The 20,410-nt window shown below is 40.6% G+C and overlaps 1 protein-coding gene across 1 annotated transcript in view; it reads left to right on the forward strand.

The window, feature by feature from the left end:
• The first annotated feature begins 2,094 nt into the window (after window positions 1-2,094).
• The window catches only part of NDST4 (N-deacetylase and N-sulfotransferase 4), an 85,712-nt gene continuing 67,396 nt past the window's right edge, over window positions 2,095-20,410 (forward strand). The window contains exon 1 of the mRNA XM_075025968.1: window positions 2,095-3,075. Coding sequence (XP_074882069.1) covers window positions 2,095-3,075 — 981 coding nt within the window. The remainder of the gene's footprint in view (window positions 3,076-20,410) is intronic.

Here is a 20,410-nt window from a genome sequence, read left to right on the forward strand (position 1 = left end):
TTTATCTTTTGATAAAATCTTAACTGGAGGTTTAATAAGAAGCGAGATCCCAGCAAGCAGACAGAGCTGCAGAAGAAGGGAAGCACCAAAGGGGGGCAAATACTCTGACAATTATCAGGTTGATTTTAATTTCCTAGCGATAGCTGTGATTTCTTTTTTAATTTCTTCCCTCATAAGACATTACTAAATACAGAATGCTTTTCTCATTTCTGTTCACTTCTGTCCGAGGATAAACTACCCACCTTGCTCGCCTTTTGGCCAACTGCTGTGTGACACACAGCAGGGTCACTGATGGAGTAGCCCACAATACGGGGGTACAAAGTCTCCTAGCAAGCTTCCAACTGAGAAAAGTAAAGCACATAAAAATCTGAACCTGGCAAAGTCACAAATGCCTTCAGAAACAACTCCCTCTCTCTAAATTGAGAGCAGCAACAAGCATCTCACAAGCAAGTAGACCTATTAAGTCACAATTACTTCAGCATTCTGTTCATTGCTTGATAAGCTCCCCAAAGCAGTGGAGTACTCTAATACTGGAAGAGTGGTATACAAGGCATTTGAAACAAAATTAAAGCTTTTCACTTGCGTTTTTATGATCCTGAACTGACAAAATCAAGAGGTTCCTTAGAACTGTATACCAGAGTCATAAAATATACTAGACAAATTTCTTCAATACATTTCTTACAAGCATTTTCCAGGTTTAGGTGCAAAGCTTAAGATGAATGAAGAATTTTCAGAATTAAACTCAAAAGTGTAATTTGAGCTAATGGAGGAGGACACATCAACTGACAAGTGTCTTCCTGGAAAGAGTGTTTCTTCCTTGCAGTTCAAAAATCATCCGTTGTTTAGTCTCATATTGTTCCAATAGGTAAACAATATAAATAATTCAGAAAGGTATTAATTCCTATTTAAATCCATAGAGCAGCATGGGCTATTTATTCGGTTAGTTTTAACTGCCTCCGAGCCACACGCTTTAGTGTTATCTCTGGTAATTTTTCATGGATTTAGGTAGAAGTACCCGGAATTGCACAAGGGCTTCAGAGCCGGCCAGGCAGTCGGATTTAAGCACGTAGCACTCCTGCCATACAGCGCAGCCGGGGCAGACCAAAGCCCCAGTCCTTTAGCTGGAGGCATCACGACCCTTAGGCCCACCTGCGTGCCCACCCAGCAACTCCCTTGTGCTCCTTTTCATGCTCCGTACCACCTCCCTTTCATCCCTGGTGGAGGCAGAGGCATGCACGGCCGCACTCCGCAGTTTTAGTAGCGTACTCATTCGCTTGGAAACTCCATGCACAACCTTCATCATTCCAGACAGTCCTTAAACGGACTGTAAAGTACTAGTCCAGAATGGAAACTGGAAGGACAAGTCCTACAAATCTTTCCTCAAAGTCCTCTCATGCCTTTCACTTTGGTTTCACAGTCCAGCACAGAATTTGTTACCCCTTTCAAAATAGTTATGGAGTTTGAGTTTGACATGGAACATGGCCCGATATTTAACAAACATTTATTTGGTCCTAATTTTTTCCTGCAATCTTCAGTCATTCCCATTTGCAGTAGCAATGAATCATTTTAGATAAGAAATGTCCATAATTGGAGAGATACATGTGCTCAAAAAGTTATGTTTAGACTTTATTTTTATACCCAAAGAACATGGGAGAGCTGTTTAACACGGCTTATCTTCATCCATCAAGAAAGCAAGTGACAGTGAGTGCTCCTTGAACTGTTCTTAAACTTCCCTCGACTCAAATTACCAGTATCAATCACTGTCTTTATTAACATGTGTTTTTCATTGCTTTATGGATTTTATTTACTCTTCTTTTACTTCTCGTTGCAGATAATGTTAAGAGTCCTCTTCATTGACTATTGGCAGCTGCTGCATTCTGAGAAAGCCTCTTTCAATTTAGCTTTCCGAATCCTTTGACTTCCCGCTCCAACAGCTTTATAACCTCCCCGACAGCTTCATAAATGCACTGCAATGGTCACATGAACATCTTGGGAGGGGAATCGGCACCTCTGCATCTCCTCATTCCGATGGCACTTTAGGAAAGAGCACCAAAAAAGCAGCAAGTCCAACAGAAGTTGGAAGTCCTGCGAAAGATGAATCTAATCGTGAAGCTCCGCAGAAGTTTCAGAACGCTGGTCATTCTCCTCGCGACCTTCTGCTTGGCAAGTATTGTCATTTCTGCCTATTACCTTTACACCGGCTACAAGCAAGAAATGGCCCTCGTGGAAAGCACCGGAAAAACCGAGTGTGAAGACCTCAAGCTTCTACCATATAGGTCCGCGGAGCTGAAAACGGCTAAGCCAATTGATCCATCTAAAACTGATCCCACTGTCCTCCTGTTTGTGGAAAGCCAGTACTCCCAGCTGGGGCAAGACATCATAGCCATCCTCGAGTCCAGCAGGTTTCAGTACCACATGGTCATTGCACCAGCTAAGGGGGATATCCCCCCCCTCACAGACAACGGAAGAGGAAAATACACCATTATTATATATGAGAATATTTTAAAGTATGTATCCATGGACTCATGGAATAGAGAGCTTCTGGAAAAATACTGTGTGGAATACAGTGTTAGCATAATTGGTTTTCATAAAGCCAATGAGAACAGCTCCCCAAGTACAAAACTGAAAGGACTGCCATTACACCTTTACAATAACGTAGCCCTCAAAGACTGTGTGGTCAACCCTCAGTCTCCCCTGCTGCACATCACCAAAGCACCGAGGGTTGAGAAAGGTCCACTGCCTGGCGAAGACTGGACGGTTTTCCAGTTTAACCATTCCACCTATCAACCCGTGCTTTTAACCGAACTGCAGACCTCCAGACTGCCCCCCGTGGCATTGCCAAAGGCTGCTTTGTATGCCACCGTCATCCAAGACTTGGGGCTTCACGACGGGATTCAGAGAGTCCTTTTTGGAAACAACCTGACCTTCTGGTTGCACAAACTGATCTTTATTGATGCCATTTCTTTCCTGTCGGGGAAGAAGCTCACGCTGTCCTTGGATAGGTACATTCTGGTTGACATAGATGACATCTTCGTTGGGAAGGAGGGAACAAGGATGAACGTCAACGATGTGAAGGTAAGACAAGAATTGGGGGATACCATCCCAGATAGATGTATGTGCAAACGGGTATTTAAAGAGAGACAAAGCTTGAAAAAGCTTTCCTAGTAAAGGCTGCAGGTGTATAGCTAGCAGATATAGAAACCATAACCTGAGATTACTTTAAAAGTCTGTTTACCCACATACATCCAGAAACGCATTCTCGTATGTGTATATACATTGATACATAGGCATGGCCTCATACGGTAATGCATAAAGTGAACGTACTGGCTGCCTCTTGCTTATCTAGGTTCTGTTCAAGGGCTTCACCCAGAGCACCTGGGTAACAAAAGAGACTTTTTATACCACACATAATGGAGATCTTTCTTTAAACTAAATAAAAGGATCTCTGTGTCTGGAACAAGTTTGCTGCTGAGATATCTGAATTTTTAGATGACACCACACGTTTTACACTGGATTACTTTGGTTTTCCCTATGCACATACAGACATACACATGTACGTATGTGACATATATATATAAAATACCATTCATAGGCATTTTCTGTATACTTTCACTATTTCTGAAAAGTAGACAGAACAAGAGAAGATGGGTGCCTTTTTAAATCTCACATAACTATCACTATATTTAAAAAGGACAGAAAAAGCAAAAGGGAACAAAAACCTGAAAAAGTTATAGTCACATTTTGATTTAAAGAATTAGCAGGATAATTTTCATTAGCAGACTAGCAGATAATCATTTAAAGTTACCAGTGACACGATAGAAGCATAGCCTACACTTCAGCAAATGACATAACCATCTGATACCGTGAAAAGCCCACAGACTATTCTTCGGGGGCTCTTTTAAACTTATTTTCATAGTCTGTAGTATCCAGGGACACCATTAGATTTGTTCAGAGTAATTTTCAAAGATGTGTGCAACTTGGAAAGAATAGACAGAACTCAATAGCATGACAGTTATTTCCTTGCAATTTTCCACATGTGGGAATCATCAAATTCAGAGATTAATTGAAGTTCCTAAGCATGCAACATCACATTCTCAAGCCTTTATTCTAGCAGGTTTTTTCCTGTAAATAGCCCAATACTTTCATGAGCAATAAGCAAGCCTTTTGGTTTTAAATGCAGATTTCTATTTTGTTTCTAAATTCTTACTTCCATTTCTACACATCTGCATTCATCCGCCTCCTCATCCAGATCATTAAGAGAGGTATCAAAATACCCAGCAAAAGCGGTAGTCTCGTATACAGTGAAAACAATTTTGCACATCAGAACAGTTTGGGTAATTCTATTAGCCAAACCAGGCATATGAATGCTCATCAGGGCTGATTTCTAGCACCAGGCACTCCAAGTGCCTAGGGTCTTGAGATCTGAGCACTGCGCACAAGCTCAGCGATCAAGAGCTCTCTCTCCGGAAATATATGGTAAAATGCTCTGAGAAGGGGCTTGTGTTTAAGAGGAAATTAACTGAAAAGGCAATTGTGGAACAAGTTTTGCAGCAATAGCTTTCCGCCTGAGCATTTTTGAGAGCGTCTTTTTCTGATGTGGTTTGCTCCACTAAGGAAGTCTATTATTCTACGTTGGTTAAAAAGCCCCTATTACTATAAGAAGAGTGTCCACACAGAGTCACTTGGAAATTCAAATCATACTTTCTGACTGGAATAATCTCACTAGGCAGAAAAAAACCCAAGTCACCTCCTTTATTATCCAGCAATTGACAACATTACTATGCAAACCTTTCCACCTGTGCTTGGCAGAGCAGCCATGCTTCATTGCTCATTATAGGAGACACGGCAGAAAACTCCAGATCCAGGGGCTTGAGTAGGGCCTGGACAGCAGAACTGTAGCTGTTAAAGGCGTTCAGCATCACTTTTATATGCTGCACACATTTACCCATCTGAAAAGCGAGCAGTCCATGCTGCTGAATATCTTGAAAATAACAAGAGAAAGCATCTTCTAGGATTCAGACATGGGTTTTTAAAATTATTTTTTTAAAGGCATGTGTGGTGAGTCTTCTTTTCATGGATTATGTTTGAGTCAAGGTATGAAGGGAAGCTTTCATTCTTCCCACATTTCTCCAGTGCTAAATTAGCAGCCCACTTCCATCGCAAAACCACCGATAGTGACACTCACGGGATAAATCCCCTCTTCACCTCAAACAAGAAATCACGGCACAAACACTGACCACACGGAGAAATCTTTTGCCGGCACAGGCTCAGAACCAAGCTTCCCATCAAGCGCTCTTTTGGGGACAATAAAAAGTTTATCTGCCTTTTAGATGATGTTCACACGTAAATCCACTCTGCAACTCGACCATCCATTGATATTCTGTCCTTAACATTGTGGGTTTCATTTCAAATCAGTTACCCAATACAGGTTTGTTCCTCGGGGTATTTCAGAAACACTTGCTACTACAAATCAGTCCGTTCGTATAGACCGGACATTCCCAGAATACATTAACATTCAAAACAGGATGCTTGCTAATGAACATAACACCGAAATCAGAGTGTACTTTGGTTAGTTTACAGTAAAGGATGATTGCAGCCAGTTAGAGAACTATCTCCCAAGTCACTTGGGGAAGGGGGCAATTAAGAACCAGCGGACCTGCCTTCACCCCTTAAGGCAGAGCAGCTTCTTTGCTTGAAAGGCAAAAATAGCAAAGGGAGACGATATTTAAGAGGCTGATATTTAAGTGATGTCAAAGCATTGCCATGCATTTTTAAGCAGCGGCTGTGGCCAGCTGCTCAGGGAGGGCTGCCTTTTCACGGCAGGTGAGAGGCTGTTTCTGACACGTGGAGGCACCGCGAGATTTAGGGGCAGGTTGTGCTTGTCCTGTAAGAGTACGATAAGGGTGGAAGTGTGAATGGCTCTGATAGCTAGAGGGATTAGCACAGGCTCTGTATGTTGTTCGACAAAAACTTGCAGAATTTGGGCCATCTCCTTTCTTTCCTGAACTGCATACTACAGGTGTATTTAGCACCAAAAAACACACAACCCCTCCCCCCTCAAAAAAAAAAAAAAAAAAAAAAACAAATTAAAAAAAACCCCACAGTCCACATTTATATTGTCATGCACCCATGCACCTTAAAACTCATTCCATCTTGTCCCCTGCAATGCAAGTTTAAAACATCAGCATCACCAATATAAAAGAAAATATTTATTTATACAGTGCTTTCAAAACCAAAACAAGAGAAACATATAAAGCAGTGCTTGTAATTAAACAATTTCTCATCACAGTACAATCCACTGCATTATGCCGCATCACTACTTCTCCAATTCCTTCAGTTCTTAGCATTTCTTGCTGCAAACAGTGCAGGTTCACTTCGCAGAGTTATACAGACTCTCCATTAGGCTCTCCTAAGGTGCCACGCACACCCACGTCCCTCGGGAATACTTTCATACACAGCAGATTCCCAGGTGTATGCAAGAAAACTGCAAATGAACAGCTACACACCTCCTAAAGCGTATGAAAAACACAACCAAGTAACATCACTCTGTTCAACCTCTTAGGCATTTCCTTCCAGTGACAAACATATAACTGCCAACCCAAAGGACACACGACTAGAAATGAGTCTTCTGATAACAGTATTTGTATGTAACAATAAAAAGACAAGTAAGACTGTTCCTGTGTAATTATCAGACGTTTTTATCCCCCCACAAAGCCATTTCTCGATTAGGTGCTTCAGGAATATATATAGTTTTTTAAAGGGGGGCATCAGCTAGAGAAACAGAGATTAGAGAAGAGTGTTATTACAGGCTCTGTTTACCACAAAAGATCTCCTAGTGCCTTGTATTATAGAAGTTGTACAAGGTCATATCTGGCTAAGTAATTAAACAGGAACTCAGCAGAGCCACAGAAAGCTATTTTCCCAAGCTTTGCGGAGATCTATCTTGAGCATAGCAAGCCTCTGCAAATGAATTTCTCCCTTTCCCTCCTGCCAATATATTATCTCACTGCTTGATTTTTAGAAGACAAAAGACTCAAGAATTCATCAGTTAATTTGCAGAATTACTGAATTCATGTACTTGCAAATTATATTGGTTTCTAGCCACACAACAAGTCCAGGATCGCTGGCACCATTGATTTAGCAAAAAAACCCTAGAAACATCTGGTTATGCTGTGTCTGGGATTGCCATACATAAAGAATACAAAACTTCTACCTTTAAAGTTGCCTTTTAACTGAGCACAAACAGAGCTGCATTACCCAAACAGGTAGTAAGAACTTGGTAAAGTCTTGTTTTTTGTTTTTTGGGGTTTTTTTTTTCCTGCTATAGCGTGAGCTAGTACAATGGTTACTCCAGGAAGAGCTCAATGCAGCAACCAGCACCTTTCACAAATACACTTTCTATTGTTAATTCAAAAAACCCTGCAAGATCACAGTACAAACTAAGGCTCTTAAACAAAACCCCATTAACCTTCCACTTTCTGCCCTCCTCATAATTCTAGGACTTGTACTACAGCACAGCTTCCTTTCTATAGCCTCTTCCAGGTGGACTCTCTCAGGAGCCACCTGCTTCCCTCTCTTCCACTGCTCTCCCAGCTGGAGCTGGTAATCACAGAGAAATTGCCCGTCCCAGCACCATCGTATCACAAAGCCCCTTTCTCCAACAGCTACACTTCCCTTTTCTGTATTCCCTCTAATTGCTGCCAGAAGGGCAGGAGCATCCTTGTGCTTTCTGAGAGACTATAAAATGATGGAGCAATGCTTGGGAATGTCCTTTGTGTTACTGTTGACTGCAGTCCGTCCTTCTCCTCGCAGTACTGCATAGCCTGTCTCCATTCTCCCCACTTCTTCCACTCTGAGCTTTAGTCCACTTACTTCAGTGGAAATAAGAATTACATTAGTTTCTGACACCTCCTCAATTCCACAAGTCTGCACTTTGTCTTTGACCTTCACCATCATTAAAAAGCCTTGAACACTTAAAGGCTGTGATTTCTTGCTCACTTTAGTGTTTTAAAGACAAGAATTCATGTTGGAGTTGCATCTTTTCTGATAATTCCAAATTAAAGAGTACTGGCTCAGCAGGAGGCTGAGCTCAATAACTGAATCTCTCCAGCACATGCTTTTTCTGATCTTTCTGCAAGGACAATTACTTTCAGGTGGAATAATTGGAGATGTCTGGGCCACATCACCAGGCATGGCAGAATGATAGTAGAAAACTGCAGGTAGGCACAGGGTGGGTCCGTGCCGCTGCGTGCAAACCCTCCTCCCTCTCCATGCAAACTCTAAATGCCCTTTGAAAGAAGGAATTTAATAAACTGGTGTAGTCCAATGCTCGTTCCTACTTCAGTTCTGCTGCAATACCTTACCTCTCCTGCTGTTTGGAGTTGGTGGTACAGATCTGTGCCAGGCATGTGGTTAAGGAAGCTCTATTTAACAGACAAGAACACATTTCTGCACCCCTTCACAGAATTTGGCATCTAGTGTCACAGAATATGCCCAGCCTTCCGTAGAAACTGGCCAGCAGTTGTCAAGACCAGAATTAAGAGTTAGGGAGGATTACAGTGGACACTTGGATTTCTAACTCAGGTTTCTGAAGAGTTTCTCTGGATGTTCTATTCTCTTCTACCCATCCTGCACTCACACCCAACTGTAGGGAAGATTATGATGGAAGTTACAGCAACCCAATACCTCAATCTGCATCCGGTTATTTCCAAATGTACTCAATATCAGTCCTCAAAATCCCGGGGCTTGAGCAAAATTCGAAACTCCTGCTGCTATAAATAGGCACTAGAAACAAATCTTTTTTTATTGTTCATTCATCTGCGGCTTTTTCCTTCAGCAGAAGCTGCAAAGAGCAATCACTTCTTTGCTGATAATGTGAGATACAATAGTCATCCCTATAGCCTTTTTATAATAATAAACTCCTGCCTGTAAAGTAACCACACCAATGGGCAATACAGGGAGAAACTAAAAACGGAATAATGTATGAGCGTAGGAAGCTAGAGGAGACAGCCGAGCATTAGTCATTATAGGCTGTGTTGCCCCCATGTCACCTTTTAAAGCACTTCAGAGTGGCAGTGAAGAACACAATGAAGTGAAATTCTGGAGTTCCCACTTTTGGATGGTCTTAAAGACTTTAAAAATGAATTTAAAAAGCAGCTGAGAAGGCATTATAAGAAAAATTTAATAATCAGACAGTCTTTTTAAAAATGGGAGTGTCTACTCCATTCTGCTTCAGCAGAGATGACAGTTCCCTCAGTATTTCCCTTGTTGAGGTCTCTTGAATCACCCAATTCTTTCTGCAATAATTTGAGCGTTGAATACTGCTCAAGTGCCTTGTCAAGACACATCACGCGAAACATTTCATACTTTTTTTGTTTCAATAAAGCCTGTTCTTTCATTCAGAATTTCAGTACTGATGTAGTTAAAAAACACAATTCCTTTGCCATCAGCAAAACATTTATTTTTCTCCTTGGCGGCCTGACGGATTGACTGGCTATCTGAGTACCCTGCCTGAATTATAATAGATGTGGGATTCTCTCATCTGCCAGGTTTCCCACTGAAGATGTGGTAGGTCTTGACAGTGTTTTATAGTCTTGCCAGAAAACACATTCTGGTGGCTCTAATTTTCTAGCTCTTCCATTTCATTAGTTTAGACAATTATGTTCCTTCCGTGTTTCCCACATATTAATAGGGTACCTCTATCACATGGTCTAAGCAAGATTTTCCTGAATGTTTGAAAACTCAGTGAATGTTCTCTTGTCCCAGAGAGCAGATTGGGTTTCTATCTGTAGGCTTATAAGACTCCAAGCAGTGCAATTTGATATTGTTTGTACAAGCACCACAGAATTATCACAAATCTGAATGGGTTTTTTCCCCAAGAAAAAATTTTAATCTTTCACAAAGCAAGCAAATTAATTTTAAAAAAAAAAAAAAAGAGAAAAATCATCCTTCATTCTTCCAGCTTTTTAACTGTAAGAAATCAATAGAACTTAATTTGAAAAAAAGATTAACAATTCTGAAATTTTAAAGAACAGCATGATACCTTTTAAAATATAGAAAGGCCAGGGTTTTTTAGTAATTGGTCTAGTTCAGAAATATCTAGTGCTCACAGCCTATGCTCAGCGTCGTTGTCTTGTGACACATTCCTTTGTCTACACTTCCACTGCTTCCCTGGATTTATACTGATTTCTCGAATCCCTTCTCCAAAATAATTCCGAATCACAGGTTGTATCATACTGGAGTATATTTCCAGGATATGCTTGGTACTCTATTTAATTTAACTTCATTTAATTTAATTTAATTTAAATCATTTTCATAACATTTAGGGAATCCATAGGAGCCAAAAAACACGGCTGCTTTATATCAACCTCTCAAGAGGCCTACATTAACCTGAGTTTTGAAACAATGCATATTAGCTAAAAAGGAGCAATAACAATTGCTTCCTGTATAGCGAAGTAACACTCTATGAAATGATCAAATACCTTTCTAGAAAGGCTAGCCAATGCAGACTTAAAGAGCAGTCATAATTATTGCCTTAGAAGCACTTGATACAGCAATAAACACATTACCATGAATGCCATATATAATGCAGTTACTTTAGTAGCAGTGTTACTTAAGTAACTTTAAATATGCCTTTGTCATCCAAATGTGAGCAGAAGAAACAACACTTAGAGCAAAAGCTCAATTTAATATCATTGGCATTATTCAAATGATTTGAAAATGGCAATACTCAGAAAAAGGGTGAATAGATGGAAGATGGACAAAGAGAAGAGATAAGAGAAAATTGCAAAGAGAAAAGAAGAACTTTGAAACTTAAAATATTTAGCAATAATTAACTAGGCATTTTCTGCCCACCTCTGTATCATAATGTAGTATGAAAACAAATCTTCGCCTATGCCTGGTTTCAAATTCTTACAGATATATCTCTATATATATACATATACCTACATACGCATACGCTCACACAAATTAAATCTTATGATCTTCTTTGTCTCTTTTATGAATATGGCCATAGACCCCTTCAGTTAATGCTTTTACTTCTAATGTTACACGTCTCCACCTGTCTTCTTTCCATACAGGCAGAGTAATGTAAGGGCTTTTAGGTAAAAGTTACCAAATTCCAGCTTACGCAGAGGGCAGAATAAGAGTCTAGCAAGAGCTGCACCTCAAACACTGGGCTTGGTGTCCCTCTACAGTGCAAAATTACTTTCTCATAGATGGACACTGTCTGTTAATTATCATTCCTGAAGGTAAACATCACATACCAGCATGCAGAAGTTCAAAACTGGTAAATCATAAGCAGATTATGATACCGGATAATAGGATAACATTCAAGCTAAACCTCCTGCTTCATTTCAGAAAAAAATGCCTTTGGTCAAAATCTAGGATGTGACCATTGCCTCTAGTGAGCTGTGCATTCATCTGTGGGAAGATTTAGGGTTCCCCCAAAGGGCTGGACAATTTTCAGAAGGGTTTCCTTTTCCTCTGGACATATACAGGGTCCAAATACTTTTACAGAGACATAAGAACAAATGACCTTCTGACTCCATTGTTCAACATGAGTCATGCATAGCTTGGAACAGTTAGAATGAGTCATATATTGCTTTCAGCAGAGTTTGTCGAGAGTAGTGCTTTGCATACAAACACACTGATGCATCTGGAGAAATTCACTTCGCAAGAAACTATTTTATTTAGGAAATTTCATATGGTCTGTGTCTAGCTACTTTAATAAATAAACAAAAAAAAATGAATGACTTCATTGAACATTTGAAACCGTGACAGTTTGATAAAGTTATTTCACCACTGAAGGGGCTGTCTGTCCATCAGACTTTCTTGGGGTTTTTTGCAACGATCATAAGCACACACACAAAGAATCAAATTTGATGAGAAAATAATCCTGTCTTTTACGTTTATGTCACCAGATAATATTCTGGTGACTGGCCAAGCAAAAGAAGATAAAATTGCGCAGAGCATTCACGGTTTGCTGTGGAAGTACGAGCTGTAATAAACACTAAACGATGCATTGTGGCTTTCCATCAGACGCCGACTAGTTAGACCCGATGGTCAGTTTTCGACCTATGACTATTGGCATGGCAACTCTCCGACCCTTTGTGGAGACACAAATCAAGGCTCTCCAGTTTAAAACCAAGAGCGCCAATGGCAAGCGATGGGTAAACCCTTCATTATTTGCTAGTGTTTAAAGGGTGTCTCGGGAGGATCTGGTAGGTACACATTTGGGAGGTTTGGGCACCGAATGGTGTCTATCAGTCTCTTGCTTTATTCCAGACCCTGTGGCGATGCAGTATCACTAGGGCTTTCAAAGGAGGATGGTAAGAATCTGCAGATGATTGACTCTCCATATTCCAACCTCCTGAATAAGGCCAACACCTGCATACACCAGGTCAGCACTGCACCAGCAGTGCTGAGCGCTGATCCATTCACCTGCGTTGTCAGCTTCCAGTACCTATTATATTTTCAGCTGATTCTAAGGGGGGCTTGTTTGTCATTGCCAAGATATATAGCAGGCTGAACCAGAAATTTGTAGGAGATTGCCTTGTTCTCCATTGCTACGGCCCATACTACAGGCGCATGCCACTGCCAGCGCCCCAGGAGGAGAGGCAGCCTGCACTGTGCTCAGCGAGCAGGGCAGCGCGTGCAGCCAGAAGTATAAAGCTCTTTTTCAATTGCTTCAGTTGTTTCCAGACTAGGGTTGATTGGGAATATTTGTGCTGAAGTTATTTGGGGCTAGCAGTTTGCAGCACCCATGAAACTTCACCCATGCTCACGTGAACTTACAAAACAGTGAAAACGCGGACACCATAGTGCCGGGAAGTTCCTGAAAAAATCTTCTTTTTCCATAGACTCCCAGAGCTCCCTTGCTTAGGAATTTTATGAGATGGCTTTATTTTTTTTGCCGTGTGCCGCATGCATGCCTGGAAGCACCTGCTGGGGGATAGATGGTAATGTGTCTCCAAGGCAGCCCCCCACTTTGCTACACAGGGCACCCCGACCCCGTTAGCAGAGATCACTGTTCGCTGCCCCGCTCCTTTGAACCCCCTCACAGAGCGACTCTCACTTCTTTTCAGGCGTTTTTGCTGCCAGCACAAATTACTCGTGCGCCAGATCGGGAGAGCTCCTGTTTATTTATTGTCGCACACCCGCTAGCACCAGCAAGGTTCTCCAGTAAATCCCCCTGCTTCTTCATTGCCAGCCTATTCTCAGTGCAGTAGCAGGATGCCAACATCGGTTTTAGCTTACCTTTCACTTTCGTTCCGTGGCCTTTAATGTCTTATCCATACATTTATTAGCACTGCCATCTACGCGTCCCTTTTACGGCTCCTGTTCTGAATGCACATCGGTACCCTTTCCAAGTGATGTACGTGGATGTAGCATAGCTTTGTATCCTACCGTAATAATTTTCTGCAGGCACAAACACAATTACTACATAAATACAGGAGGTGAGAGGAATAAAACTTTGTTCCTTATGGGCCAAATGCACAAAGCAATGTTTCTACAGAGATTTTCTTAGAGATAAGAAGCAAAAGTAATTTGAGGACTACTGCCCACAGAGCACCGTCACCCACAGAGAGGAAGCCACACGTTAAATTTTTATGTTGATGGCAAACTTTTATTCTGGAAACAGTGTCCTAATAAAATAATACTTCTCCTTACAATTAGCTTTCTACCTGTGCCAGAATATACAGTGGTCCTAAAATCAAGGTTTCTAACTGTTTATGAGACTCACCTGCATAGGACCTTACAGTATAAGTGTCTTTCCATTTATTAAAATCATATTTTTTTCACATTCTTGTTTTTACTATTGAATACGGCATTGTAAAAAAAAACCTCTCTAGTTCTACAACACTTACATAAAAATGATTTTTGATTGCTATTAATTCATTTCTCAAAAAAAAGTACAAAAGAAATTTTTGGTCTCATGGGAAATTATAATGGTATAAAGTAAGACTAGTGATTTAAAAGGACCATTTCATGTGGACAAAATTCTAAATTTTTAATGGAAATATTAAATATGATAAATCATAATTTCAAGTTACAATATTTTATACAGAATATTTCATAAAGGTTAAGAATTTCTCTCAAGTAATGTCAGAATGAAAACAAAACAAAACTTTTTTTTAACCTTAATAGAATTCATTTTCAAAATTAACAAGAAAATGAAAGGATAAGTTATTCGTAATTTCCTGCAAACCAGTGTATTAGTAAAAACACTCTGGAGCTTTCTGAACAGTGTTTTTGTTCATTAGGATTTGATTTATTGCAACACATTGCATGTGTTAAAGTTTTCTGATTTAAAACTCCAGCATTTACCATTGATTAGTACAGCATACGATAAAAAGCTTTTGCATTTCCAGTTAAGGTTGGCACAGAAAGACTACTAAGGCAACGTGATGTCCTTCTTAAGAGCGACTTTGCCTGTTTAGAGTCCAGAGTTTGCCTCACCCAGGCCTGTCACCCCAGTCCATACTGCCCACAAGTGTTGTTCTGTGGGTAGCTTAAAGTATACTTGGATACACCTTGGGAAGAAAAGTAGTCAACAAGTTGAAATTCTTGAAGTTGAGTGAAACTCTTATTTTTATTTGTTTTTAATTTGTTTTTTGTGAGACAGGGTCTCCTAAATCCTGGATTCCTTTAAATAAAATAAAAAAAAAAAATCCCCTTTTTTGTTTAATTAGCAGTAAGATTTACAACAAGCTTGCAAAGGTTAGACTAGCCTGTTCCTTTCTGAGGCCATTAAGTTTGAGCGGGAAAACCGTTATCCCACCTCTGGCTCATTTTAGAAAACCAGAACCAGTGACCGGCTGTTTTAACTTTCACCTGAAAGAAACTAATGCCTCCCCATCCCCAAACATACTCTATTAGCAAAACACCACCTCACTGTTAATCTTTGATAAGATGTTTTCTTGAGGAAATAAAGCCACAGATGATTTTCTTTTCCCCTTCAAGAGCACAAATTATAAATACCATTCACCAAGCCATGACAGTTTCTCTAAATTTCTGTGAGCCTTACTCTTTTCTACATTTGTGTTATTTCTTCATATTACCAGCACTCCTTTAATCTGCTGTTCACATTCTCATCCAGACAGCCCCCAAACCGAAGTGGGATCTATGGTATGATATACACTCAGCTTCTCTAGCACATGACATCCACGCTATTTTTAACACTTCTGATTGGAGAAGGCTGAATTAGTTATCTGAGAGAGTTTTCTTTTTTTGATTGATGTAGTCATTTAATTGGCATTTTTGCATTATTTTTTTTTTAAATCACAAATTAAATATATTTCCCAATACTTTCTGACCAAGGTATGGTGAAATGCAAAGATTTAGAGAGTAGGATTCTAAGTTTTCCTTCCTTCCAACCTGTTTAGCCATTTATCCTTGGACTAAATGGGTGAAAAATCCTTCCAAAATGGCAAAGTGGCAAGGCAGGGGAAAATGAAGTTTATATTCTTGTTACTCTATCAACTTGGACTGCTCCAGTGAAAGTTTCCCATGGCAAAATGTTGATTTATTAAATGCAGAATGTTCCACTAGAATGTGATTTAAAGAAAATTATTATCTGCCAGCTCATCTGCTCTGGCAGGCTGAAGGAAAAGTAGGCAGTTTGAAGAATATTAAAAAAAAATTTCCAAAAGATCATAATTAAATGTAGCTTTGGAATTGCTGATCTTCCAGAAATTAAAAAATGCAAATAATTCACACTCTGCTGAGAGACTTTTTTAATATGAGAATATCCCAGGAAATGGGTATGTCAGGTTTTTACTGCCTCTTCATTTTATGTAAAAGCCAGAATTATTAATGTAACTTTTACGTTACAGATTAAACCCAAAATAGCAACATTTAAGCATTTTCTAAAAGTTGTCTCAATATAGTACTTGAACTGCCTCGATTGAATCAGATTGAATCAAAGTCACGGGATTCAAGGCCCTATGCTTTTCACCCCAAAACATCAGACCTTCAAGTAAAGGCTGTATAAAGAACGGTTGAATTCACGTTTTTGACAGCATCCCGTATTTGCTCGCCTTCCCCAAAACTCATGAAATATTGGCTCTTAAAGCTGTCAGTGATTCTTGAAAGCACAAGTGCTTTTTTGGTTGAGGTCCAATTGTTTTAACAGGGTAGATCTCAATCTAATTTTCCATTCCCTGGGTTTTTTAACTCCTCGGAAGTCTGCAGGTCCGTACGTTAGCCTGCTCGCTGATAGTGTAGATACAAAGCCCAGAGCAGGATCGGTTTAGTTAATGGAAGTTTTGATATTGAGATCAATATCGAGGGGGGTTGGCCTCAAAAATATTCTCTGGAAGAGCAGCTCTGAGCGTGATCTCAGGGCTGTGGGGTGCCTGGGTGCTTCCCCCACCCTCTCTCCTATAGCCATAGGCACAGATAAAATACCTAGAAGCAAAGACGAGGGGCCAGACCCCCTACCTCTGCCTGGTTTGGTGCCGTGAACGTGCCAGGAGAAAAGAAAGACAGGAATCCTCGACGGGAAAGGGGCTGTAAGATGCCACGGGCGGCAGGTTGTACCAGGGCAAAAGCAACGTGGTGAAGAACAGAAGGACAAGGGATGAGGATCAAAGCAGACACCGGATCAGGGCTACGCTCTCTCTGTTTTCCAGTCGTATTTAATCCCCAAGGGCTGTAAAGACTGACGACCTCCTTTGTAATAATATTTACTGTGGGTTTTTCAACAAATTAGCACAAATGTCTGGAAATTGGTTGAATATACATGGATAAATAAGCATTAATCTATATGTATCTATAATTAATAGAGACTAAATACTCTATAATCTTATTAATTTAGGAAATCTTTAACAGAGCTCCAGGCATAAGTGTGAGCTGCTGAGGCTATGCTCTACATGGTTAATAATAATAATGCATTTCTTTTTTAAAAAATAGGTTCAGCTGCAGAATGTGAATTCTTTAATAAAAAAGCTCTGCGTGTGTCTTCCTAGTAACATATTCCAAGATTTATGTGCATCATAAACAAATATGTCTGTGGTATTATAAAGTGTAATTCCACTGTATTTGTTATTAGGAAAGGGAATAAGGTTTCCCATATGCTTTCACTATTATTTCTCTTGTAACTGGGAACATGCTGCCAGTACGTTATCAGGAAATAAAAGCTACCCATCACTGCTGTAAATATTGCAAGGTGGGTGTTACAGAGCAGCTCTGTATTAAAGACCAGAGGGGATTTACTCTCAGCCTTCAGGCAGCAGGTACCTTTCAAAGCTCAGCAGCAAAAGGCAAAGCCTCAGCCTGGTGACACCTTGTCATTTGTTTGCTTAATATAAGGAAACATTTTGAGTCGACGGTACACACATTGATTTCAGGAGTTTAGGATGACACCAAAGGGAGGTTTAGGCATTTTCAGCATCTCGGCTGGGACTTGGATGTGAAATTACCTGTGGTGAATGTACTCTTTGTCTCTCCTTTCAAGATTGCGTGAGGGCTGGGGTAAGAAGAAACTCCCTTCTCTTCCCTCCTGTGTTGATAGTTGATACTACAGTGGACTAAGCCATAGGGGAAAAGAAACTGTCTTTAGAAAAGGGCGTTTATTACTCTTTTACGGTTATTGTCATGGTTTACGCTGGGGGCATGGCCAACAAGCCCCTGTATGTTGCACTGGGCATTCTCCGAAGGCAATAAATACAAAGTCCGTCCATCGACATGAGGGTACAACAGGGCAGCGCGGTGCTGGCCAGGCTAGAGTAAAATCGCTTGAAACTGTTTAACTGACTAAATACGTTGGGGGGAAAAATTTTGGCCGAATCATGTACTTTCATAAGTACTTGTCCTCGCTCTCCCGCGTTGCTATGTTGGGCGATATTCAGTGCTATGCCAGTATAAGAGGACCAGCTTGTAAATGTGAAAAGCTACGGTTCGTCACAGTATATATAGACACAGGTATGTGTCTGTAGATCTACATGTACGCAAAAGGCTGGAAAGAGGTCACTGCAGGACAGTTAAAACCAGTCTTCTAATATTCTTCTGACATTAAACTGATCAAATCCAGCTGATATTTGTCATATGGAAATATCCTGGGTTTAATAACCTCAGTGGCTGGTTGCTGGTGCTATAGCCTCAGACGGCAAAGGTTTGAGGTGTGTTAAACGCCAGCAGAGGAGAGAGGGGGCAAAGAAGGCGGAATGCAGAGCCCATTCCTTGAGGAATAAGGAAGATTTCCCACAGTGGAAAAATACCGCCTATCTTTTAGCTATTTCTCATCTTACAGTTGCAAATTCTTTTCAGGATTTCAATGTGCACCTTGTCAAACAACCTCATTTGGGTAGCAGAGCATTAGCCAAGTAAAACCTATCAGAACAATCCAGTATTTATGATTTTTAAACAGCTATTCCCATATAAAATCAAACTATGGCACTCCCCTACAGCTAGGAGAGTAATAGAACCTCTCACTTCAGAAATGAGCAGAAATTTAGTGTTACACCTATAAGTAAAAGGTTGATACTTTGGTGAACATGGTTTTCTCAATTTAATGATCCTAAGTTACATGGATTCATACTTTACACCGCAAGTAGCTACACAGTTTTCAACAGGAATATTTAGAGAGAAAAGTACTACCTATAATGACTAAGATCAAAAGCAATTAGATTTAAAAGTTAACTGGCTCAGTAATCCACTTTCTGCCTGCCACCAAAATGCATGTGAATGGCTTTGAACAAGGAATATTTTTTAAGCAAAAACCAAAACAAACATCCCCCCCAACCTTCCTGTGCATCTTTTGTTTTCTGAGATAATACTATGCAAGCATTTAAGATGCTGGTGAGCTTAGCTTTCTTCACTGATCCTAAGTGCTAGAAACTTATTCACCATAAAGATTGACAGCTGATGTTCTCATATTTGTGCGAACAGAGAAAAACCAAAAATTTCCACTATTGTGAGACTTATGAAAGGATCACAAATATTAGAAACACTGATTTTTACTGTATTATTATTGTCATCAGACATTATTACGCTTGGAAGACATAACCTTCTTCTAGGGTGTGGGCTGAATCTTTCACCAAAAATTATTCCCTGTGGAAGGCTCTATATACCACGGGAATGTGTTCCATACAAATGACAAGTTGTGGAAAAGTATAAGAAATTTCAAAATTATGTTCCCATTCTCTTCCAAGCAGCCAAGAAAACATGTCGTAAAACACATCAGTAAACACTCTCTGATTAAAAAATGCTTGCTAGAAATGTTTACTCTCCCTTCCAAATAATTCACTTTGTGTACTTACGGCACAGCACAGCATTCGCCCTGTGTAATTTACAAAATCCGGGATGAGGAGCTTGAAGAGAGCACCAGCATACCTTTCTAACAGGAAATACTTCACAGATGCACGATGCTTGGGGAAATTCAGTGCATTCCAATACCAAAAAAAGGTTGTTCGTCAGAAGCAGTTTTAGAAGCCCTGGGGATAAGTCGTCCCTGTCAGGAATGATTTAGCAGTATCTAGAAAGGGATGAGCTCCATCAGACGGCAGGGAATTCACCCAAAACCTCTTTTTCTCTCTCGTGGCTGAAATTCCCTGCCAGATCTCCCACTGATGGGGCGAGGGAGCAGCTACTGTCCTTGCTCAGGGTCTTTTCCAGAGCCTTTTCCAGACCGACAAGCCAGCCGGTCCTCTTCCCTTTCTGAGGGGGCTTGGGACAGGCTGGCTTGCCGCCAGCTCCTAGACAAGTTTAAGCTGGGAAGGTCAGAGGGGACCGTTGGGTTAATTTGGCGTGACAGCCTAAAGAACACAGGGCATAGAAACTCAGCCAGCAATCTGGGCATCCAGCTTCATCTGTCACAACCAGCAGAAGCCTGGACTTACCTGCCGCCCCTGGATCTGCCTTGGGTTGTGGTGCCAGGTAGAAGGGCTCCCTGTTATCAGAAGTTTCCTTCCTAGGAAGGCACTGGAAGGGCTGAAAGGCTTCATACATTTCGACAAATACGTCGTACCACTTCAATTTCTCAAGGGTGCAGGTTTGAGGGTTTTTTCCAAGTCTCTAATCCCGAGTGATCTGAAGGGCAGTACTTCAGTTTTGTTCCGAGTATAATTTCCCCACTTTTTAGAAAGGTGTGGTGATACTTTTTAACCATACATCTATGACCTGAAGCATTTCCTCTGGCTCTTAGAGAGATTTGTTCTCAATTTTACCTAAAATTACTTAGTTTTACGACAAACTAACCTACCAGAACTTCTGAAATGGTTGATTTCAAATTTGTCAGCCTCATTTGGTGATCTGGCTTGACTTTACTGGAGAACATACTGGCCTTTGATGTTTCTATTCAAGAGAATTGAGTAGAAACTTACCATGGGCATTGCCGTTTAACTTTGCAGCTTCCAGCTTCCTTCTCCGGGCAACTTACTATGCTGTCTTCAAGCTGGGAAGCATAATA

This window comes from Buteo buteo, chromosome 1 (assembly GCF_964188355.1).
Source record: "Buteo buteo chromosome 1, bButBut1.hap1.1, whole genome shotgun sequence".
In the NCBI taxonomy this organism is placed as follows: domain Eukaryota; kingdom Metazoa; phylum Chordata; class Aves; order Accipitriformes; family Accipitridae; genus Buteo; species Buteo buteo.